This window comes from Acomys minous, assembly GCF_964271855.1.
Source record: "Acomys minous genome assembly, chromosome: 2".
In the NCBI taxonomy this organism is placed as follows: Eukaryota; Metazoa; Chordata; class Mammalia; order Rodentia; family Muridae; genus Acomys; species Acomys minous.
In genome coordinates this window covers 54572664-54596979 of record NC_140484.1, presented here as the reverse complement: position 1 = coordinate 54596979, position 24316 = coordinate 54572664, and the positions used below count along the sequence as shown (strand labels likewise).

Here is a 24316-nt window from a genome sequence, read left to right as displayed (position 1 = left end):
AAGCTTCCTCTTGCCTTCCCCAAGTATTCACTACAGTATCTCTTTGCCCAGCCCTGTGTCCCTGGGCATCTGTTTGATAGCAGGCTGGTAAGAAGGGTTCTACGGGATCTATCTGGCTGACATTTTGAGTGCAGTGGCTGAGACGGGTGACGGAGGTCACCAAATCAACAGATCTAACATGTGCCAACGGCTGCTGAGATTTCTCCTGCCAGGCCTGTCTGAAGGTAGAGCAGCTCTGTAAGAAGGTGTGAACCTCAAGGCTGGTGTGAGCCGGCAGGTGCCTGGGTGAGCTAATATGAACCTGAAGCCCAGGAAGCCACTGTAGAGGACTCCTGACATGGACCAATGGTGACCATCTTCTGTTAGGTGTCACCTGCATGGGTCTGTCTGTCACAGCTGAGCAGACCTATCTGTAAGCATGTAGGAGGCTCACATTCTTCTCAACCTGAATAATCTGCACAAAACTTCATGAAAGTCCAAATACAGAGCTGGGAAGATGACTTTCTGGGTAAAACTCTTGTCATGAAAGCAAGAGGACTGGAGTTCAGATCCCCAGAGCCCACGTAAATGCCAGGAGGGTGTGGCAGCCTGCTTGTAATTCTCTCTTCAGAGGGGATGACAGGGTCCCCAGAGCATGCTGGCTAGCAAGACTAGATACATCGGTGAGCTCTGCATTTGATTGAGAAAGCCTGCCTTTAAAGATAAGGTGGAAGAGGGATGGAGGATGACTCTTGGCATCAATGTTGGGCCTCCATGGGCACATGCACACACACACACACACACACACACACACACACACACACACACACACACGCACGCACGCACAGAGGGGGGGGGAGCGAGCAAATCTGATCCTATCCCTTTCATTCAAGTCTACATTGTAATGTGTCATGTTATTCAGTACTGGGGAGCAACTCAGGACCTTGAGCATATGTTGGGAACTTCGTCTCAGTGAAGGAGGCTGCAGCCCTGTAATGTGGCCTTGCAGGCTGGTCCCACCCAACTCCATGGTTTCTCTATCCCTGAGCCATCTGCTGGTCATGAAAGCCAGGACTTTCCTTGCCTGGGTCTCTTATGCCATGGGGTCTAACATTTCCTGCCACAGGGCTACAGCACCAGCTGGTTCCTCCACCTAGAACACATTCTGGGCGGTTTTCCCTGACATGTCCTTATGGTGCAGGTTAAAGCAAGCCTGATCCCCCTTCCCCTTGAGGCTGTTCTGACCCCAGCACAAGTCATTTTTCTAGTGTAAACCCTCTGTCCTTCCTGATGCCTGACCTAGGTGGAAACAGATGAAATATGGTGGCCTGTTGATCGCCCTCCCCACAGAACTGGTCACTGTGCTCAACCATGTGGATGGATGGATGAGCAAGTAGATAAATGGATGAAAGCATAAGTGGAAAAGTGGATGGGTAGAAGGGTAGATGGAGGTATAGGGAAATGAGTGGGGGGCGGTGAACAAGTGGGTGGGTGGGTGAGTGAACTTGCATTTGTGTGGGTAGTTTGGGTGGGTAGGTAAATGGGGACTGCATGGCTGGATGGGTGGATGAGGAACCTGCGGGAAATGGCTTGGTGGGTAGTGGATAAGTGGAGGAATGAGTGAGTGGGTGGGTGGGGATGGATAGATGAATGGGTGGATGGGTGGGGATGGATAGATGAATGGGTGGGTGGGTGGGGATGGATAGATGAATGGGTGGATGGGTGGGCGAGTGGGTGGGTGGGAGATGAGCGAATGGTTAGACGATAGGGGGACAGATAAAGAGTAAGATGGGTAGGGGACGGGTAGTGAATGGTAGATAGATGGATAAAGGGTAGATGAATGATGGACACAGAGATGTGGATGGACGACGGATGAGAGGCATTGGTGAATGGATTGATAGATGGACGGATGGATGGATGGGGGATGGGTGGGTGAGGGATACATAGGTGATAGATGCATGAGTGGAAAAATAAATATGCGAATGGGTGGATGGATGGATGGATGGATAAGTAGATGGAAGAATATGTGGACGGGCTTTTAAATCAGATGGGCATGGGTGGCTACCAATTCCCAGTCAACATCTTTTTCCAGGTACCCTGTACATTTACATTGTACCGTCACCAAGGCGTGAACACTGCACAACCAAGTCAGCATCTGTGCCCTGCTGAGCCTCGGAGAAAGATCTGAGAACAGGCTGCTGAGGTTTCCACAATGGCAGGGTGGGGAGCTTCTTTAAATATTTATGCTTTTTAAGTGCTAAGGTTTGGAAACCCCTAAAAAAAAAAAAACACTGACCACAATACTACTGCCCCCGAACGCCAGCCAGGGCCCCAGGCTACCTGGACTGGAGGAAACCAGCTCTCAGGGGGTAAGTGAGGGACACTTTCTGGGTGTCAGCATGGCACTCTAGATGGCATACCCTGGGCATGTGGGCAGCCATTACTGTATGTGGTGGGGGTGCTGTCTGCTGTAGCTTCCCAGCTACAGTCCATACAGTTCAGAGTCAGACAGACTGGGTGGGTAGGTCCCAGCTCCTCACCCAGTTTATGAGCCACTGTCTTTCTTTCCACTCACTAGGCCTTGCCCTGCCAGTTCAATCCCTACTGTCTTCCCCTCCCCCCACTCCCTAAGCCCCCACCCCCACCACCCCTGCCACTTCCCCTGTGCTCTCTACTTTCCTAAGGCCTCACATACTCTGCTCCTTTCTTCCAGCGTCTTTCCTCTCCTTTCTATCTGGCCAACTCCTGTTCACCCAGCACACTGTCAGGATGAGGGCTACAGCTCCCTTTGGAAGGCACTGACTGCTCCCACACACCCCATGCCCCAGTATAACCTTGAATACTCAGTCTGAGTTTATAGGGTGCTTACTCTCTGCAGATACCGCCCAGGCACTGGGAGTGCCAGGGAGAACTAAGCAGACAGTCCCCACCCCAGGGAGTCCAGAGCCCAGCACAGGTGCCTCTGCAGGCTGGTCAGACCTGCAAATGGCAATAAACAGGGTGGGGAGTTAACGAGAAGGAGACCCATGGAGCCACTCCACACTGCAGGGCAGGGGGCAGGGCAGGCCCTGCAGCCCTCCAGAGGCACTGTCCCAGGCAGCAAGCAATGGTGGCCAAGGCTGGGATGTCAGCGGGAAATAGCTTTCAGTATGGGAAGAACAAGGAGGCGGAGGGCTGTCACACCCACTGTCTCTGTTGCCATGGTGCCAGGAGGCTGTGAGTGCCCCCCCTCCACAAGACCCTTCTTAGGCCCATACTCAGCTTCCTGCTCTCAAATGTCACCCCTCCACAGTCATCTGTACCCCCCTTCCCAGCACTCCAGTGGGGATGGAGAATTCCAGAACATTGATAATCAGACCATCCGCATTAGGATGAGTAGTGAGTGGCTCCTGTGTGAAGTCACAGGTATGTATGTGGTCTCCTGGGTCCTCCCTGACATTTGGGCTTCTGGGATGTCATGGTTCCTACTCTGGGACACTGACAGTGGCTCCATTGTTCCTCAGTGGAGAGTCCAGCTATGTTACTACAAGGACACCAGACCTGCCCAGGACACACCTTCCTCTCCCAACATCCGGGGTGTGTGGGAAGTGCCATGGTGCCTGGTCCCTGCAGGCTCACAGGACACACTAACTTAGTGAGGAATATACTTCTGTCTTGGTAGGTCTTGGCACTGGGGTGCTTTGAGAGGTTTCCTTGATGTCCCCCACTTAGACACAGAGGATATGGACTCCACATCTACCAGGTCTCCTGGCCACCAAGTGTCACCAAATATAAAGGATACTTTGTTCAAAACTAAATAGAAAGCTCCCCCCAAGACCCTGGCAGCTTAGGCTGTAGAATGATTGCTTACTATACACAGGGCTCTGGGTTTGATCCCAGCGAAACACACACACACACACACACACACACACACACACACACACACACAGAGAGAGAGAGAGAGAGAGAGAGGGAGGGAGGAGAGAGATATAAGATGTGCACCATCAAGAGAAAAGGAGCAATCACATTTTTTTTGAGACAGGGTTTCTCTATGTAGCCCTGGCTGTCCTGGACTCACTTTATAGAGGCTGGCCTCAAACTCACAGTGATCTGCCTGCCTCTGCCTCCTGGAGTACTGGGATTAAAGGCATGAGCCACCGCACCCAGCTTGCAATCACATCTTTTTAAAACGACTCTAGGCCATGTGTTATGATACACATTTTTAAGCCCAACGTTTGGGAAGCAAAAATCAGGTGGATCTCTGAGTTCAAGGCCAGCCTGGCCTACATAACAAGTTCCAATCTAACAAGGGCTATACAGTGACATCCTGTCTCAACAACAACAGCAGCAGCAGCAGCAGCAGCAAAACCAACCAACCATACAAAAAAAAAACCCTAACCAACCAGGAGGAGGAAGGAAGGTGGACGGTGAAATAGCCTAGTCCCAGGACAAAGACAGAGATTTTGATCAAGCAGAGCAGATCACCCAGAAACCACTCCTTCAGCCACTTCCTGGGAAAGACTGTCAGCTATGATGGTGCCCAAGACAGACACTCCTGTGCAGAATGACCTGGTGAAGTGGGTCTCTCCCTCCTGTGACAACATACCTGACAAACAACTGAAGGAAGGCTTAATCCATCCTGGCTGTGAAGCCACGGTGGCAGGAGTGTGTAACCGCAGGTCACGTTGCATCCCCAGTCACAAAGCAGAGAGACAGACCAATGCTGCCCCCAACCCATGTGGCAGCCACATTCAGGGTTGTCTTCTCTCCTCAATTTAACCTTTCTGAGAATTCCCTTGCAGACAGGGCTGGAGGTGTGGCTCCTGGTTCTCAACTGAGGGTTGCAACCCACACAGGGGCTGCAGATCAGATATCCTGCATATCAGATATTTATATTACAATCCATAACAGTAGCAACATTACTGCTATGAAGTAACAATGAAGTAGTTTTATGGTTGGGGGTGGGGTCACCACAACGTAAGGAGCTGTGTTAAAGGGTCGCAGCATGAGGAAGGTTGAGAACCACTGCCCTAGGTGATTCCAAATGTGCCCAGGCTGACAGTAAAGATGAACCATCACACACATCTACCTCAGATCGTATGTTTAAAAAAAAATGCAGACTCAAAATGACTCAAGCACCAAATGCCAGACTGAAGCAGCTACTAACCTCAGGCAATGCTCAGGTGGTTTCTAGAATCTGACACTTAAAGTTAAGACCAGTAAAGAGGGCACCATCAAACTCAAAAACTTCTGCACAGCAAAAAGACCATTGCAGACCAGAGAAAACATTCTGGAACCCCATGACTGACAAGGGGATAAAACCCAGAACACAACAACCAAACCGAATCATCTGGTTCCACAGTAAGTGAAGGACTCTGGGGCGGTGGGGGGAGGGAGGGGCTGCACAACGTGAGAAGTGCCTCCCACAGGCTCCCCTGCTTAGCTCTTTGTCCCCAGCAGTTGGGGTATTTGGGGAGGTTAAGGAAACTCTAGGAGATGGGGGCTTGAAGGAAGAAGTACATCACTGGGGTGGCGGTGGGCTTTGAGGGTGTATTGCCTTGCCCCACTTCCTGTCAGCCCTAGTCGGCTTCCTGACTGCTTAGCTAGCCTCACACTCCAGCTGCCATGCCTTCCCCACGACAGACTGTGCTCCTCTGGAACTGTGAGACAAAATAAACCCTTTCCCCTAAACTGTGCTTTTGTCAGGGCATTCTGTCACAGCAACAGAAAAGTAACTAATCCTGCTGTGAAGAGACACCATGACCACAGGAAGTCTTCTAAAGGAGAGCATTTCCTTGGGACTGGCGTACAGAGGTTTAGTCCACCATTGTCATGGCGGGAAGCATGGCGGCCCACAGCAGACGTGGTGCTGGAGAGGTAGCTGAGAGTTCTACATCAGGATCTGCAGGCAGCAGGAAGAGAGGGTGACACACTGGCCAGGCCTGAGTATCTGAGACCTGAAAGCCCATCCCCAGGGTCATGCTCCCTCCAACAAGGCCACACTTCCCACTAGTGCCCGTCCCTGTGTGCCTATGGAGGCCGTTTTTATTCAGAGCACCACAATGGACAACAACACAGATCACAGTTCACCAGGAGACAGCCCCCCACCTCCACCTGGACGGCTACGGTGAAAAACTGAACAACACTTGAAAACAAAAACTTAAGTGGGGGCTGGAGAGATGGCTCAGTGCTTAAGAGCATTTGCTGCTCTTCCAGAAAGAGGAGTTCAGTTCCCCGTACCCCACATGTATCTTAGAGGTGTCTATAACTCCAACTCCAGGGGATCTGATGCCGTCTTTCAGCCTCTGAGAACACTGCACACGCATGGTACACAGACAAACATGGAGGCAAAACATAAAAATTTAAAGATTTAAATTAAATAAAGATACATTTAAAAAAAACACTAGAGTGTTTAAAAAGTAATTGACACAGACAGTAGGAAGTCAGGTGGCCTTGGGCAGGAAGGCAGAGCGACAGCATGCTATGCTGCAGACAATAACCACTGCCGTGCAGGGAAGGCAAGGTGAGGTGTCAGAGATGAACCCTGGTGCTCAGCAAGCTGTTTCCCTTTTACTCAGCCTGGGACCCCAGCCCTATGGGACAGTGCTGCCCATAGTCAGGTCAGTCTTCCCTCCTCAGTTAAGCCTTAGAGGTGTGTCTCCTAGGCAACTCTAAACCAATTCAGGTCCACAGTGATGATGGACCATTACAGCTCCCAGCTCAGACCACAAAAAGAGTCTAACACCAAAATGTCAGACAGGAGCTATTGAATTATTAGCAGAGGAGGAACGCTCTGAGGGGTGAGGAGTGGGAGGAGGTCAGAGTTTCCTAGGGACCAGGTTTCAGCTTGGCAAGATGGAAGGTTCTGGAGATGAGTGGTGGTGACTGTTCTAAAACATTGCACATAGGTAGATGCTATCGACTCATTTTTATTTATTTTAAAGCGGTTACCATGGTAAATTTTATGGTGTCTTTTAGCATAAAAATTCATGTTAACAACTTCTGTATGGCAGTGAGCAGTGTACCCAGGAAAGAGTCTGAAGGCAGAGGGATTTGTTTTGGTCCGTGCTTTCAAAGGGTTCCGCCCACTGCTTTCTGCCCCCTTGTGCTGGGCAGAGGGCCACAGAGGTGGGAGTGTGTGGTAAAGAGTGTGTGTGATGAACCATCATGGCTGAGGAGATTCAAGTGCCCTCTGGTGCGTGTGTGAGAAAACTGAGGCAGGGGACCCACCTCAAATGAAACCAGTGTTACCCTGGGAACTGGCTCCTCATCTGCCCCAACCTATCCATCCTCCGCAGCGGACCAAGCCTTCTGAAACCACCAGCTAAAATAAACACTTCCTCCTTGTGTGTGTCAAGTACCTTGGCCACATAGTGTCCAAATGAACCAACGCACAGTTCCTGACCTCTCTCTCGGTGCCTGGAAAGTAGAGTAGGATAGGAGATGGGACCGTCAGGGGCCACCCCCACTCCCTCTAGCCAGGCCACATCTACCACAGTTCCTCCCACTGTCCACTCTATCTGAGTCCATTCAGGAGGCAGCCAGGAATGAAGATGGAGTCCTCGGGAACCACCCATCTCTGGGAATTCCCTTGGAGGCAAAGGTGAGCTTCATTTATCTCCCAGGTTCCTCAAGTGGTCAGTCAAGGTGAACCGTCAGGGTAAACAGTGACCTTTTAAGAAGATCTAAGTAAGCCAGGCGTGGTGGTACATGCCTGTGATCTCAGAACTCTGGGAGGCAGAGGCAGGCCGGCTTTTGTGAGTTCAAGGCCAGCTAAGAGAAACCCTGTCTTGAAAAACCAGGAGGAGGAGGAGGAGGAGGAGGAGGAGGAGGAGGAGGAGGAGGAGAACTAAGTAGAGCCCAGGAGCTGGCTCATCTGGTAAAGGAGTTTGCCACCAAGCCTGAAATAAACTCCGGCAGGTTGTCTTCTGGCCTCAGCATGGGGGTGGGGGATGACAATGACAATGACTAAACAAAGGCTCTTTGGAGGATCAGACCTGTAGGCATTGGTGGGTGTGCAGGCCTCAGGGCAGATGACCATTTTTGGTGGGGACCTCTGGACCTGCAAGTGTACTTCATGGATTTGGGCAGACATGAGGGGAGAGAGGAAGAGGCTGAGGTAGGTATGGGGAAACTGAGGCTGAGGTAGGTATGGGGAAGCCTGGCTGGGTAAGAGAAGGTGCTAGCAAAGAGTCCGTGCAGACCCTAGCATGTGCTGAGGTCACACAGATCCCAGGGGAGCTGACCTGCAGATGGAGGAGGTCTACACCTCTGAGGCCAAGGGGTGATTGGAGGGACGCGTGCAGGAGTTGTGCTTGCCCCTTTAAGTAGAAACTAGACAGCGGGCGAGAGCAGTTTCAGTCCTGAGTCCTTGTGGTGTGACTCCTATTGCCCCTTGGGGTACTTTTCCAGCCCTGAGCTTGCAATCTTGGGGGTGTGTAGTCACTTTGAACCCCTATATTGGGACAAGCCATGATGTGCTGAGCAATGGAATTTGATTTATCACTCGGTCGTTCAGTCACATCATTCAAGACACTGTCCATTCCAGGTAGACGAGAAACTGTTTTCACAGGATGTAAAATGTCCCCCCAGGAGGATGGGTGGATGCTGGATCCACAAAAGAAGTCCAAAGTCACACTGGTGCCCTCAAAAGGAACAGCAGCCCAGGGGCCAAATGTCCCTTTGGACTATTCAGAGAACTTTCTTTTTTGTTTGTTTGTTTGTTTGCTTGGAGACAGGGTTTCACTATGTAGACCAGGCCGGCCTTGAACTCACAGAGATCTGCCTGCCTCTGCCTCTCAGGTGCTGAGATTAAAAGTATGCACCACCACCACCCAGCCAGAACTTTCTATTTTGAAGTCTTCAGATCTGGCATTAACACACATGATTGGCCAACTCTCTTGTAACCCAGGCACTGGGAAAGCCACGGCTTATTTATAGACATCTCATTTTGTTATTCATCAAAAAAGAAACAAATATAACCCACCTCACACCAAAAATATGCAGGTCCACAATGAGACTATGCCTGGCCGACTGCAGACTTCAGTGCACAGGAATTTCTCACAGACTTGCCCTGAAAGGATGCAGGACAGTCGGCCAACAGGCACTTTCCTTTTTCATTGACAGTTTAACACGTACCACCTCCTCCCAGTTAAGCTGGCAGAGAAAGCTTTAAGGTCGGATGGGATAACAGATGCTGTGTGACCTTTGCCATGTTACCTAACCTCTCCGAACTAGGATATTTTTACCCTGATGCAATGAGAAAAAATGACATCTCCTCATCAGTATCTAACTCTTCAGCTCTCAGCATCAGGAGTTCTGTGAGGAATTAGCAAGATCACAGAGCTCTGGACACTCGGAAGACGTTCAATGATCAGTGACCAGCGAGGCAGGAAAAGAGCCCTGGAGTGGGTTCTGTGGTGGCTGACGGTGGTAGAAGCCAGATCTGGCCTTTAACTCATTACGTAGGTGAGGATGGCCTTGAACTTTAGACGCTCCTGGCTCTGTGTTCTGAGTGCTGGGATTAAAGTGTGCACCACCATGCAGTTTACACCTGTTGGGGATGGCTTTGAGCCTGCTAGGCAGGTTCTCTACCAACTCAACTACGTTCCTAGTCATCCGTGTAGCACTCGCAGCATGAACATTGGAGCCATCGATTCTGTCGACTGTTCCCAAGAGCGCTGGTGCGATCAGCCTCACTAGCCCAGGTGCTATTTTGGGCAGTAGAGACAGAGGGAAAGACCCTGCAGTGGGTTCTGCGGTGGCTGAAGGTGGTTAAGAACACTGACTCATGGACACCCACCATAGGCGACGGGCTGCCAAGTGCTGATCAACCCCTGTTGAACTCTGGGGTGTGAAATGTTAAGATGGGGCGGGGAAGAAACAAGCCTTAGCTGGAAGGCAGGACTTGTGATGTGCCCGGGCAGGGTAGGTGCCGCCCAGCCTTGCTTCATGAGAGGAGCTAAGAGCTAGTGACAATCCCTGTGCTGTTTGCAGAGTGGCTTACATATGGCCAAGACCCACCTAGTTCAACAATGCTGTCTACCAACAGAAAGTCCAAGAATCCAATAGTTGCTGAGTCCACAACACTGGATGTCTCAGGGTGGCCCGCAGTATACACTGAAAACCCCGAAGTAGGCTCTAATGCCGGCGAAGGAATGCACCCGCAAGAGCGGTGGCAAGCAGGCAAAGAACAGAAGCTTTTTTTTCTGTCACGCCTTTTATATAGGCTGCCAACAGAAGCTATGGCCCAGATTAAAGATCAAAAGATCAGGATTAAGGGTAGATCTTCCCACTTCAAATGATTTCATTAAGAAAAATCCCTCACAGGTGTATCCAGCCACTTGGGCTTTGCTTAATTCCAGCTGGAGTCGAGCTGACAGCGGAGAACAGCCATCACGTCACTGCCATCTGTCTACCCATTCATTCATTCATTCATTCATTCATTCATTCACCTACCGTTTGTCCACCATACGCATATACACCACGCATTCATTCACCCGTCCACCCATCCATCTATCATTCATCCACTCATCCACCTATGCATCCAACCATTGGCCATTCATTCATTGTCCATTCATCGGTCACCCATTCATTCGTCTACCCACCATCCGTCCATCCATCCATCCATCCATCCATCCACCCATCAGTCAATCCATCTTTTTCTCCACCTACCCAGGCCATCCTTCCATTCACCCACTCACCCATTTTATTCTTGTCACCATGGACAGGCTGCATCCTGGCCAGGTCTTGAGGAGAGATCAGGCAGAGTGAAGACTGAAGCCGACTGAGGGTCCCTTATATAGGTTTCAGGGTGAGGGGGTGAGGTTTCATGGCATGTGACTGGGGAGCAGCCCGCAGTACCTGACTGCACTTAGGACATTTCTGCGTCAGTTGTGAGGGTGAGGGGCGGAGGGTGAGAATCTGGACAAACAAATCACTTTAGTTCTGGAAAACAAATGACTGTAGTTTTGGGATCTGTCATGGTTCAACCAAAAAGAACAGCCAACTCAGGGAGCTCCATCCCAACATGGCCCCAGGCCTATAAGTGCAGAAAACTAAGTATGTCAAGGATGCTTCATCTATTCCTTTGGCATCATTGCTGAGCAAGTATCTACCCATCCAGCCACAAACAAGGCCACCTGGTGCTCACACAGCGAAGCAGAGAAGGACTACAGCCAAGAAACCCAAACTCAGGCTCCATCGGATGAGGCCAGCAGTGTGGCTGCACTGGGCAGTTCCCTGAGCAGACTCACTTCTATCCTGTGACCCAGGATGAGGGAGCTCCTCTGGGTCCCTCTGGCTCCTAAGACAGGAAGCCCTGCATCTCTAAAAACCTCCTTCCCTGCAGTGTCAATCCTACTGAATCCAGACTGGCCACAGCCCAGGGTCCGTCTATATGTATTTGGTGTGTGCATATGCATGTGCTCGTGAAGGCTGGAGGTTGATGCCTAGTGTCTTCCTCAATCACTCTGCACTTTAATCTTTGAATGGTTTTTAAATTTTTCTATTGTTACTTTTTTTGCTTTTCGAGACAGGGTTTTTCTGTTAACCTTGGCTATATTGGACTCGCTTCGGAGGCCAGGCTGACCTTGAACTCACAGCAACCTGCCTCTGCTTCCCTGAGTGCTAAGATTAAAGGTGTGCGCTACCGCGCCCAGCTCACTTTAGCTTTTGAGACACGGCCTCTCACTCGCTCAGGCCCCAGTACCCTGTTGTCTCCATGAGGACACACTGCAAGCTCAGCTCTTTACATGGCTGCCAGGGATCCAAGCTCAGGTCCTTGTGCTTGTGTGGCAGGCAGTTTACGCCTGAGCCGTTTCTCCAGCCCTCAGCAAGGGAGAAGGAGACACTCAGGTGACAAACACAGAGATATGACACCAGACAGGAGACCCTTGCCTTGGTGTGTCTGGACCTACTTTTTGAATAGGAAGCAGCATTATACCCCAGCGAGGAGAACTGGCCTCTCCCGGGCACAGGCAGTGCTCTTACCTTAGGTGCTGTTGGTTACAAGGACATGTGGTTTGTGTTAAATGAATCAAACTATATATTTAATATCAGGGCATGACACTGTGTGTGAAGGACACTGCACTGTCAAAGCTCTGATGTTGTAAAGGGGAGGGACAGGTGCTGGGAGTGTGGCTCCTGGGCACACCCATCAGGACCAAGTGCCCTGGGAGAGCCTTTCTGTTCAGGTGTCATGAAATGAGAAGGGGACTTGGAGGCTGTTCTGTGATGAGAGCCGAGCAGTGGCCCTGGGGCTACTGCACGGGGTCTGGTGCAGGGAGCCACTGGGTAACTTACACTCCACAGTCCTGAGACTTACGGGACCAGCAGCTCTGGCTTCAGGGAGCTGCCTGTAACACCAAGAATTGGGAGGTGGAAACAGGAGTATCCAGAGTTCAAGGCCAGTTTGGAGTGTATAGTAAGTAAGCCAACCCGAGTTACACAAGACCATGTCTCAGGAAAAACAACAACAACAACAAAACAAAGTAAAACCACAAAACAACAATGGCAAAAACCCTAAAGAGACAATGGTCTCGGTGAGTAAGGCACTTGCTACAAAGCCTGGTGACCTGAGTTCAGTTCCTGGCACCCACGTGGTTGAAGGCGAGAACTGACTTCTGTGAGCTGTCCTCTGACTTCCATACATGTACACACGTAAAATAAATAAGTAAATAAAGGTAAATAAGCAAGGGAAATTTAAAAATACTTGTATGTGTATATGTGTGTATAAACATCTGTGCCCATGTGCATGGGGTTTTTTTGTTTTTTGTTTTTTGGGTTTGTGTGTGTGTGTGTGTGTGTGTGTGTGTGTGTGTGTGTGTGTGTGTGTGTATTTGTGCCCCTGTGAATTCAGGAAGCTGTGGGAGCCAGAAGAAGGTGTCAGACTCACTGACGCTAGAGCTACAGGCAGTCAAGAGCCACCGTGTGGGTTCTAGAAACGAACCTGGTTCCTCCGCAAGAGCAGCAAGTGCTCTTGACCACTGAGCCATCATCTCTCAAAGCCCAGACCATGCAATTTTCAAATCCAGGCTTGGGTTGCAGTGTGGTCCAGCCTGGGGTCTGCACCAGGGACACTGCCCTGTTCACCTCCTGGCTGTGCTGACTTACAGGTCTCACTAAACTGCCTGCCTTCCAAAGGAACAGCAATAAAGCAAAAGGGAGCAGCTGTTCCAGGGTGCCTGGGGGGAATTCCCTGTCCCACTGAGGTCTCAGGCCCCTGGGCCCCTCAGCAGGCACCCAGTGTCCCCACGTCCAAGGTGTTCTGTGCACTTCCAAGCACGCCAAGAACAACATGTGGCCCTGCTGAGGTGTGTGTCTCTTCAAACGTGGGAGAGATGGCCAAGGCTATTTTAAAGGCTAATTTCCAGGTCTTCCTTGGTGGGGGGGGGGGAGTGTGTGAGAGGTGGGGGGTAGGGGGTGGGGGTGGGCTTACTGAAGGTCTGCCACTCATACACTCTAACCAATTCCTCTAGTGAAGGAGGGAGAAGAGAGAGGGGAAGGGAGAGTGAGCACTGGATTCAGAGCCAACACTTCAAAGTCTAGTCCCATCCCTGTGTGACTGTGCGACCTTGGGAATGTCAGCAACATAGCTGAGCCACACTCGCAGCTCCTTACTGGTGGATTCTAAGCAAGGACATTACCACAGAGCCATGCCCTAGTTGTTCAAACAACAAGGAGACTGAGTAGGGCTACTCTCTCAGGGATCTCTGCAGAGGTTCCAGAACACTCTCTGGCTCTCTTAGCGTAGAGGTGTGCCGATTCCAACAATCACTGCTAAAACCAATGACATAGTTGAATATCTTTCTTTTTTGAGGTGGGAGTTGGGAAGCCTCCGTGGGCACATGGGACATCTCCTGAGGTTGAGTCGAGTTACTCTTAGTTCTAAGCACCGTGGAGTTGTGGCCCATAGAGAGTCTGAAATTGATTATATTCTTAATCAGATATTGTTTAATTTATATCTCTAACTGTCAGCAGCACAAGGGGTACTGCTGCAAAAAGTTAGCTTCAAAGTTGGTGGTTCTGGCCTAATTCCTTCTACAGGGGCTTGGGTATGTTTCAGTGGTAGAGTCCCTGCCTAGAATCCCCCAGTGAGGGGGGATAAGGGTGTGGCTCAGTAGTGGAGTCCCTGCCCATTCCCACAGTGAGGGGCTTGAGGAGTGGCACAGTGGCAGAGCACCTACCTAGCACAGTGAAGGGCTGGGACATGGCTCAGGGGTCGAGCCTCTGACTAGAATCCCCCAGTGAAGGACTGGAGTGTGGCTCAGCAGTAGAGTATCTGCCTGGGGTGTCCAAGGCTGTGGGTTCTACCCCTGGCGGAAAGGGTGGAGCAGATCTCAAAATCTCCACTATGTAAAAATGCCAAAGTAACAAAAGATAGAGGGAAAACTTTGCAATGAAGCCTGGTGACACTTCAGCCCTATGACCACAGTCAACACTGACAGAAATGAACCATGCTGACAGTGTATGTCCTCAACTTGATGTCATGAGATGGCATTTCATTTCACTTATGTCCCTTTCTTTCTCGAACCTGTAGTCTCAGGCCAGTCCTGTGGAGAAGGTCCTGCTGAGGTATTGTCTACCAATGTCTGACCAGCAGCCCTCAGCTGCCATTCACCCTAAACAGATGTCTGAGACACCATCAAAGAGAACTCCAAGGAATCAGGCTGAGTAAATGTGCCCTGGGTCTCTGGGAAATAATAGTGACTGAAGAGACATGTACGGAAAATACATCTCCACACCCGCCAGCCTCCCGAAACAGACTCACGTCAGTGCTGACAATGGGATACGTAGACACTGGCCTGAGTGTGGGGGCATGAGGGCTTCCTGAATAGCCTTTGCAGTAATTCCACAGATCTAGAATCATTAAAGAGGAAAAATGAAACAGAAAACAAACAGGCATGCCCACAGGCATGAAAGCAATCTGAGACTTCATTTTTCGTCCCCACATAACCACAAACCAGTTGTGGTGTATGTTTTTTCATTTGACACAGAGGCTGGTGCAAGATGTTGCTCCTGGCATCAGTGGGAAAGTCCTATCTGCATACATCTAGGTCTATAGAGGTCATATATTACATTCAACTTCCCCATCCATCTCCACAGTCACCCACCCATCTCTCTATCTACCCACTTACCCGTCTATTCATCCACTTACTCTATCCATCCACACATGCATCCACTCATCCACACATCTATCTGCCCACCTGCTCATCCATCCATCCATCCATCCGTCCATCCATCAATACATCATCCATCCATCCACCCATCCGTCCATCCATCCATCCATCCATCCATCCATCAGTACATCATCCATCCGCCTATCCATCATTTTATTTTGACCTATTAGCTACCCATTCATCTATTTATGTAATCCTCCATTCCATCCACTTATCCTACCCATCACTCTACCTACTCCTATACCCACCCACCCACTCACTCACTCACTCACTCATCCATCTATCTACCCATCTATTTGCCCACCCACTCACCTATCCACTCCCCCATCCCACCCACTTATCTACCCATAAACCACCGTCAATCGAACCATCCACCAATTCACCTATCTACCCATCTAGCTGCCCAGTCCTCTCACCCACACATCAGAGGGGAAAAGGCACAGCTTTCAATAATAGATCAATATCCAAACTGAAAACATGTCACTGAATGCCACTGTTTTACCATTTATCACACAGAAAGGACAGTGTGCTTAGAAGACCCCGAGAAGGTCTTCTAAGATGTACAGCCCTGTGAAAGGGCTTCCTGAACCCCAGGGGCAATGCCTGTTAGGGTCTCCTTCAACCCTAACAAAAGAGATTGAAGGACATGGGGGTGCAAAGTTAGGCCCACCCTGTCCTTTGGAACTTATCCATGCAGGGGGCAGCCAATGTGGGCCCAAGAATGACATGGGGCAGCTGTGTCTGTGCTTGTGGGAGAGGAGACTGGTCCTGAGGACAGTGGCCACGACTGACTGCATCAGAGATAGCCTGAGAGGGGATGGACCACAGAGCAGGATGAAGAGCTCCTGGCAGTGGGGGTGAGGGTGGGGCTGGGGGTGGGGTAGGGGGGTAGGGGTGGAGTGGGGGAATGAGGGTGGGGTGGGGGTGGGGAAGTGGGGGAGGGTACTGATGTATAGAGACAAGGGTGAGGGGTAGGCTATGGAGGGGCCAGCGAAGGCTGAATACAGAGGAAAGGAGCTGGGAGAAGACAGTGAAGGGAGACAGGACAGGAGCAGAGGAGGCCCAGGGACCCATGAAAAGGCCAGGGGTGGAGCTATCTTGCTTTTTTGTTTGACATCTTCCCCCCTGTCACTTTAGCGGTGACAGGATAGGGCAGATGGGGCCAAGCAATAGCTGCCATGAACATGAGCATGTCGCAGACAGGGTGTGTGGAAGGGCACCTGGTTGAAAGTGGGGGTGTGAACCACGGGAGGAAGGCACAGGCACCCACCCTCTCATGAGCTGCCTCAGGAAGAGCCTGGAGATCGCGCTGCAGCAGGTAAGGGCGTCTCTGGGCTCGGGCTAGAGTTACTGCATTGAGTCTGCAAGGAGGAGCCACACAGCCTGAGCCCTGTCCTGTACCTGCCCCCAACCCTGCTTCTTTATCACCCAGGAAAAGGAAGCAATGTGATAACAAGTGACCTGTGTCACCTGTTCTCTGATGGCAACACCAATAGTGGATAAATATCTCCGTTTCCTTCAGAGACTTCTGCACAGAATGAGTTTGAAAATCGCTAGGAATCATAGGGAATATGTGTGCAGAATCTGTTCCCCCGGCTGTGAAAAGGGAAAGGATTAAAGTCAGGTGTGGAGGCTGTGTTTGCACACCACACCCAGGGCCTAGCAGAGTGTGCTGCAGATAGGGACACAGCTGTTGGCCCGCTGGGGTGGGGACCTTGTACTCAGGGGCTCTTGTGGCTTAGGCTGTGTGCACAGGATACCCCGAGCCCAGGGAAGCCACTGGGAAAGGGCTTGGAGGGAGTGAATGTCCCCAGGAGCTGATACAGGGAAAAAGGCAACAGTGGTGAGAGCTGGCTGGCTCCCGGGCACATACACCCACCCCAGGCCACCCACTGACAAACACACAAAACTTGTAATTTGTCTGCCTAATAGCCACGTGACCACCATCAAATGGATCTCTGAAGGTTGGAAAGGCGTTTAGCAATTCATTACACAGCATGAAAACTGTCACGTGTGCCTGGCGCCAAAGGCCAAGGCCTGGATGGAGGCGGAGTGGTGAACAATGCCGGGTGCAGCACTTGGGGAGAGATGGGAGGCCATGGTGAACCCTGCTTTCTGGGTGTGGCTCCCTGCGGCAGCCAGATAATCACAGAAAGGTTTCTTTTCTCCAAAAGCCGGAGCCCCCAAGTCTGGGGCCCAAGTTAAGTTCCAGGCTTCACCTCACCCTTGGCCTCACCTCTCTACACCCCAGCCTCTGTGTATCAGGCTAGGCAGGGCCTCCCCAGAGCGTCTAGAGACAACTCTTACTTGTGTGAACTGGAGTATGTTCCTTGCTCTCTGTGAGCCGACAGGGAGAGCCCGTCTCAGCACAAGCCCATGTCTGTCACATGGCTCCTAAGTTAAGAACTTGACAAGTGAGTGCTGAAAGGATCGAACATGAGAAAGGGCTTGCAAGGCAGGAAGAGTGGGGCAAACTACACCAGCCAGGTTGTCACCCACCACCTGCTCCCTGACCTGTCCATCCATCAGTCATCCGAGCGTCCACTATCCACCCATCCACCGTCCTTCTATCACCAGTCACTATCTATCTCTCACTCAGTCATCCATCATTCATCCTCTCACACACTTCCCATCAGCCATTGATTCTTACTACCCAGCAAGCATCCCTCATCCATCCACTCACCCAGTATCCACCCACCAACCCACCATCCATCCATCCTCCCACCATCCATCCACCCACCCACCATCCATCCATCCATCCTCCCACCATCCATCCACCTACCCACCATCCATCCATCCATCCATCTACCCACCATCCATCCATCCACCCATCTACCCACTATCCGCCCACTGTCCATCCATCCATCCATTCATCCACTCACACTACCCATCCATCCATCATCCATTTACCCACTACTTATCCACCTAGTCTCTCACTGCACATCCATTATTTATCCACGTACCCACTGTCCATCTGTCCACACTTACCTATCCACTAGCCAATCATCCATCATCCATCCATCCATCCATTATCTAGCCAGTGAGCCAGCCAGCTATGATCCAGCCAGCCACTTTATCTACCCACTCACTACGCATCCATCCATCCAACTTTCACTGAACCCTGCCATGACCAGGCCCTGTGCTGGCTCTAGAAAAAGAAATAAGACACAGGTCCAGCCACTGGGTGGCCCAAGTCCAGTCAGAGAGGCCAAAGTAGTGGGAAGAAATTACTGAGAGCCAATTTGCCACGTGGTCTAAAGGGCATAGAAGTTGACTGTCAGCAGCCCCCATGGAGCAGCTGAGGATGATGGGCACTGGTCTGCTCGGAAGACTCAGCCTTGGCACCATGAAAATCATGGAAGAAACATGGAGAGCAGAGCTGTGTGGCTACCTCATACCCTGCTCCCAAGAAGGCGTTACCCTGTGCCTCACCATGTCTGTTCGTGATGATGGCATTTGCCTCCGCCTGCAGAAAAAGAGGGGTTTCTCTCTCACTTCAGTACAGCGGGGAAACCTACCACATGGTCGCATCCACATGGCACCAGCTTCTGCCCACAACCGGTGGTTGCCTGGACATTTGTGGATTAGGGGTTCTCAGAGGTGCTGTCTGCAACCAGCCTCAGTCACAGGCACATAGGGCAGGCTGTGGTGCTGTCAAGCCATCCAGTCACATCCCCACTGCCTCTGGCCTCCGGGGAGGTGTCCACAGAACCCCTAGACACCCAGGCTAATAAACAGCACATGTTCAGCAGGGGCTGAGTGTCAGCTTTGGTGACTGCTACTGCTGATAATAATACACTCAGAGGCACACCCCCAAAGCATGGCCCCTCCGGCAGACAGTACCTCGATGACTAGATATTCACACAGGAAAGATGATGCCGAGCCCTTTCCATACGCCATATATAAACATTAACTCAACCTGGATCAATGATCTAAATATAAGATGAAACCCACAGAACGCTTAGGGCTGGGATGGGTCGTCATGACCTTGCGATTGGCGGCAGGCTCGTAGAGCGGACTCCAGCAGCACCAGCTGAGAGGAGAGAGAGAGAGGCGCTGAGCTGGACACCATGAAAATTGATTTCTATGTATCACAGGGCACTACAGTGAAAGGGAAGACAAAACCTGTAAATATTTGCAAGCCACACAGCTGATAAGAGCTGATATCCAGGCTCTAGAAAGAACTATGGCTCAACAACAAGAGGAAGATAAACCGTTGAGAAGTAGGCCTGTTCCCACTGTCTTTTGGAGGACCCTCTTATGTAGAAGACTGACAAGTGACAGACAACCTGATGACACTTAGGGCAGCTGGGCAGTAAACCAACTCAAGGTGAGGCCAGGTGATGGACCACACCACATCTGTCAGGATGGCTGTACTTTAAAAGAATTTAAAAAAGAAAAAGAAAAAAAGAAAAAAGATAAGGCAGGAAAGGTGGCAGAGGCAGAGGCAGGATTGATCAGTGGGGATCAGGAGTCTGAGGTCGTCTTTGGTTACATAAAGAGTTGGAGGCTAGTATATATGTATATGTACACACACACACACACACACACACACACACACACACACACACACACACGCCATGAATGGAGGCACAGTCCTTTAATTCCAGCACTCAGGAGGCAGAGGCAGGCTCTGCTCTGTGAGTTGGAGGCCAGCCTGGTCTCTATAAGTTCCTGGACAGCCCAGGACTACACAGTGAGACCCTGTCTCAAACAGACAAACAAAATTACATAAATGCCAAATGTTGCTAGGGATGTCAGAACCCTTGTGCCATGCTAACAGGAATATAAACAGGAAATGGCTGTAGAAAACAAATGAGGGCCAGCAAGGTGGCACAGTAGGTAAAGGCACTTGCCACCCAATCCTGGTGACCCGAGTTCCAATCCCAGACCCCACATGTCAGGGCAGAAAGAGAAAACTAACCCCACAAAAGTCTCCTCTGTCTTTCAGACATGTGTTGGGCATGCACCCACACACACATAACACATACCCTGCACAATAATAAGAATAAAAATTTTAGAGATTTATTTTATTATTTTTAGCTATATGTCTGTGTGTCTGTGTGGGGTATGTGCAAGTGAGTGCAGGTGCCTGAGGAAATCAGAAGCTGGAGTTACATGTAGTTGAAAGACACCTGATATGCATGCTGGGAACTGAACTTGGGTCCTCTGCAAGAGCAGCAGTTACTCTTAACCACTCTCAGCCCAATAATACTTTTTTTGTTTTTAAAGTTAAAGATGGAAAAACTATCCGATCCAGCAGACAGCTACACGAATGAACTGAGGTCAAGCTCTCAAGCAATGACATCTGGAGTTCTCTGTTAAGGCATTATTGCAAACAGCTCAACAGTGAAAACACACTGGGTGTCTACTGATGTGCCAGTGGATATGTAAAATATGTAGTACAATGAAGTATTACTCTGCCATCAACAAAAGAAACAGAGAGGCATGCTGTGAGACGAAGCAACCCTGAGGACAAGTTATATAGACATTACTGCACACTGTCATTGACACCCTTGGTCAGACTCAAGGGTCATAGAGACTATTGGGAGAATTATTGTCACTTGGGCCTAGGAAGACACCCCAGTGTATATGTGATGGACCGAGTATTGGAGCGACGACAGGCAAGTGGCGGTTACTTGACAAGGCAAGGTTTGATGCCAGTGAGCGAACGCATAACAGTTGAGACAAGTCTTACGTATTGTATCTCAGTCTGACAAAAAAACAAACCAAATCAAAGGATCAGCCCCACTCTAGCACCATCCCACCCAGGCTGTGCTGTCAGCACGCGCCTGCCCACTGTCCTGCAGCCAGCCCCATCCCGCACATCTGCACAGCGCTGGGAAGCATTGCAGAGGCTCTGCTGGCTCCACAGGTCCAGCCTTCTGGCTAGCCTTCCCCCTGACACACACGCAGCTCAAGTGGCCCCCTGAGGTGTCTGGACTTCCCCCCCCCCGCCCCTTCCTACTCCATTCTTCCTGGCTTTGTCAGGTCCTCAAACCCAAGAGCCCCAGCTGCAGTTACACTCTACGTTCCCCCTGCATGGCACGCACGTACCCCACCTCCCTCAGGAGGATGGGAATGAGATGGCCAGAAGGACAGTCCTCACTCACACTGGGAACAGAGCCAGCCAGCGATGGGAGGCAGGTGTTGGCCTCAGGTCCGCCCTCACAGTACACTAGGCTTTGAGGATAACGTACAGAGTGGGTACGGTGACAGAGCAGGGGTTCAGAGCTGAGCTCAGCTCAGGAGTCTCCACTCCTGCATGAGACTGTCCCCTCAGAGGCTCAAAGTGGGACAGAGCAACCTTGATCTCTGGGCTTCTGTCTGTCCTTCATGGGACACCATGGGCACAGGTGAGTGTGTGTGTGTGTGTGTGTGTGTGTGTGTGTGTGTGTGTGTGTGTGTTGGCTCTAGATTCAGGGCTGGGCAGCTGCAGCTCCTGGGTGGGATGGAGGTAGAGTGGGGCATATCCTTTGATTTGGTTTGTTTTGTTAAATAGAAATTATAGATAGATAGATAGATGTATATATATATGATTTTTTCATAATTGTTACATGTTCACTCACTGGCATCCTTTGAGGTCTGTGCAGCAGCAAATGCTATCAGATTCAGGTCTCTGACTCTGTCCTAAGCTGTTCCCACTCTCATACATGCCCGGGGCTTCTGTGTCCCTGTAGGGTGGGACCATGCACCCATGCCAACCCAGACTTTAAGGCTGGTCCACCCATCCTAGGATTTTACTCCTGGCTCTGGTGCCGCCCAGGTTGGCAGAGGGACACGAGTCTGCCCAGCTCATAGCAAGAATAAAGGGTTGTGAGGCAGAGGGATGGACCAGAGAGACTCAACTCTCCAGGAGTGGAGGCTCTGGTGGCCATCCTGCCCCCATGCCCACACAGAACCTGTTCTAACCAGCCTGCCACAGAGGGAAAGCCATCTGAGACCCATCTGGCCTAAATACAGGTAGAAAGCAGAGCCCAGGTCTCTGTGCCACAGAGATTGGCAGGCACTGCCTGGGACAAGACTCTCTTTTCAGGTCTTGGCTGCATGGTTTTAGACTCTGCCTGAGATGGCAAAAGGGGAACCCCACAACAGCTGCACCCCAATGGTGCCACCATGTCTCCTGCAAGGACTCCATTCCCTAGTCTGCCTCCACTGTGCCTGGTTGTCAGATGATTAACCCCACAACCCCACCTCCAGTGCCCAGAACTCAGTTAGATGCTCACCCAGCACCAGCCTTGGCAGAAGCCCTGGCTCTTCCTCTGGTATTGGTGCGCCCCTCCCAACACTTTAATTTGGCACTAAAGAAGCCAAATTGGACCATTTTAAAGAGAACACGGCGGGGATAAGTTGCTTCGTGGGAGTCTAAGTGAAGACGAGAGAGGGAGGCTGCAAAGTAGCTTCATGGCGGAGGCAGAACCCTTCCCAGGGCTCATCCCAGCAAACTTAACTGTGTGATCAAGTGCATCCCCTCTCCCCACCACGCTCCGGATTTAGATAATAACCTCTGAACTGGGAGAACACACAGGAAACGTTTCCTGGGTCATTTATTTGAAAATTATTCATATAAAAATATCCAAAGTGATGACTTAGAGGCCAGGACTCCCCTTCCCCTTCTGGCTTCCCGGCCTCATCTGTCTCCCAGCTCTGTGAGCAGTTTCCGTTATGACTTCGAGTCATTGGAGTTACTTTCCTTCCCAAATAAATCTCCACAACAGCGCGGAAATATTAAGAGTATTAATAGTGCCTGTAAAAACATCCGAAGGCTCACATCTGCCAGAAGCCGTACATGTAGCAGTCTGGGGATGCCTCCGAGGGAGTCCGCAGACCGCTGGCCTAGGTCTCTCCAGGGGACAGGCAAGGTCCCTCTTGGGGGACAAATAGGGTCCTTTCAGAGTGCGTGCAGGCTCCCACTAGGGATGCCAGGTTCCCTCCAGCACCACATCCAGCCCCCGCGCAGCAACTGACCATGTCTATGTGTCTTGTTTGCCTGTCTGTCTGTCTGTGTCCCCTGCGACCTCCACCCAAGTCCCTTCCCTCTCCTCCTGAAGGGTAGCTCAGGGAAGGTCCTACCACCTGAGTTGGGGGTTCCTGTGCCCTGTGCCTCCTGCGCGATTGTTTCCGGTCCCCACTGGCACTCACGGTCCGCAAGGGATCCCCCGTGGGACAAGCCCTCCAGGCCGATGTCGCGGTCCTGCGTGTCCTGCATTATGTGTTCGCTCCCGACGCCCTGGGTTCGGCAGAGGGACCGGCAGAAGCGGGAGGAGCGCTGAGCCCAGCCGCCTGCACCGCGCTGCTCCGCCCCCGGCGCTTTGGTCCTGGGGTCCCCGGCTCCCCGCCCCGGGGGTCACGGGGTCACCTGCAGCCGCGCCCTAGCCCCGCCCTGTTCCCGCCCCCCACTGCATGTGAGGTGCCCCCAACTCCAGCCTGGCCCCAAGGCTCAGCCTTGAACAGAGGAGGCTCACAGGGTTGCCCAGCCCCGCCCCTAACCCGCAGCACCCTGGGCGACCACTCTGCCAATTTGTGGGTTAAGATGAGAAGGCTAACGCCAGTATGCGGGAGTTTGTTTTATTTTTAGACAGGGCCTCACTTTGCAGTCCTGGCTGCTGTGGAACTCACAGAGATCCACCTGTCTCTGCCTCCCGGTGCTTGGATCAAAGGGGTGTTCGCCACATTCACTATTTGATTTTTATGAGAGAGAGAGAGAGAGAGAGAGAGAGAGAGAGAGAGAGAGAGAGAGAGAGAGAGAGAGAGAGAGAGAGAGAGAGAGATGCTGTGGCTGGTCTCAAACTGGCAACAATACTCCTGCTTCATCTCTTAAATGCTGGGATTATAGATGCAAGCCATCACTCTGGACAAAATTCAGTTTTAGGGTACCCCACACACCTGTGCAGAATTTAAGATTCTGGATAGTTGAGAACAGCCCAGGGAAACTTGTGGGGATTCACATTAACTGAAGCAAAGAAAATTTAGCCAAGGGCTTTGAGTGGCTCGTCCAGGGCCCCTGCTGCTGCGCAAGCTCTGGGCAGGGAGCCAGAGACCCTGCTCTCTGGGAGGCAGCTGTGGGATGGGCACTCTGAGCGCCGTGAAGCTCAGAGGAGGTGCCTCCTGTGTGACATTTCTAAATAACTATCATAAATTGTGGGACAGAAGGACCTTAAACAAAACGTTAATCTGCT

General features: G+C 51.2%; 1 protein-coding gene across 8 annotated transcripts in view; it reads right to left on the bottom strand.

The window, feature by feature from the left end:
• Positions 1-23420, bottom strand: part of ANO1 (anoctamin 1) — a 153523-nt gene extending 130103 nt beyond the window's left edge. For 7 of the 8 annotated variants that reach the window (XM_084757077.1, XM_084757081.1, XM_084757078.1 and 4 more), the window contains exon 1: positions 23214-23361. In XM_084757077.1, coding sequence (XP_084613203.1) covers positions 23214-23346 — 133 coding nt within the window. In that variant the 5' untranslated portion in view covers positions 23347-23361. Of the gene's footprint in view, positions 1-23213 lie in introns of all 8 variants that reach the window. The other variant, XM_084757079.1, reaches the window with a different exon arrangement.
• Between the last annotated feature and the right edge of the window lie 896 nt (positions 23421-24316).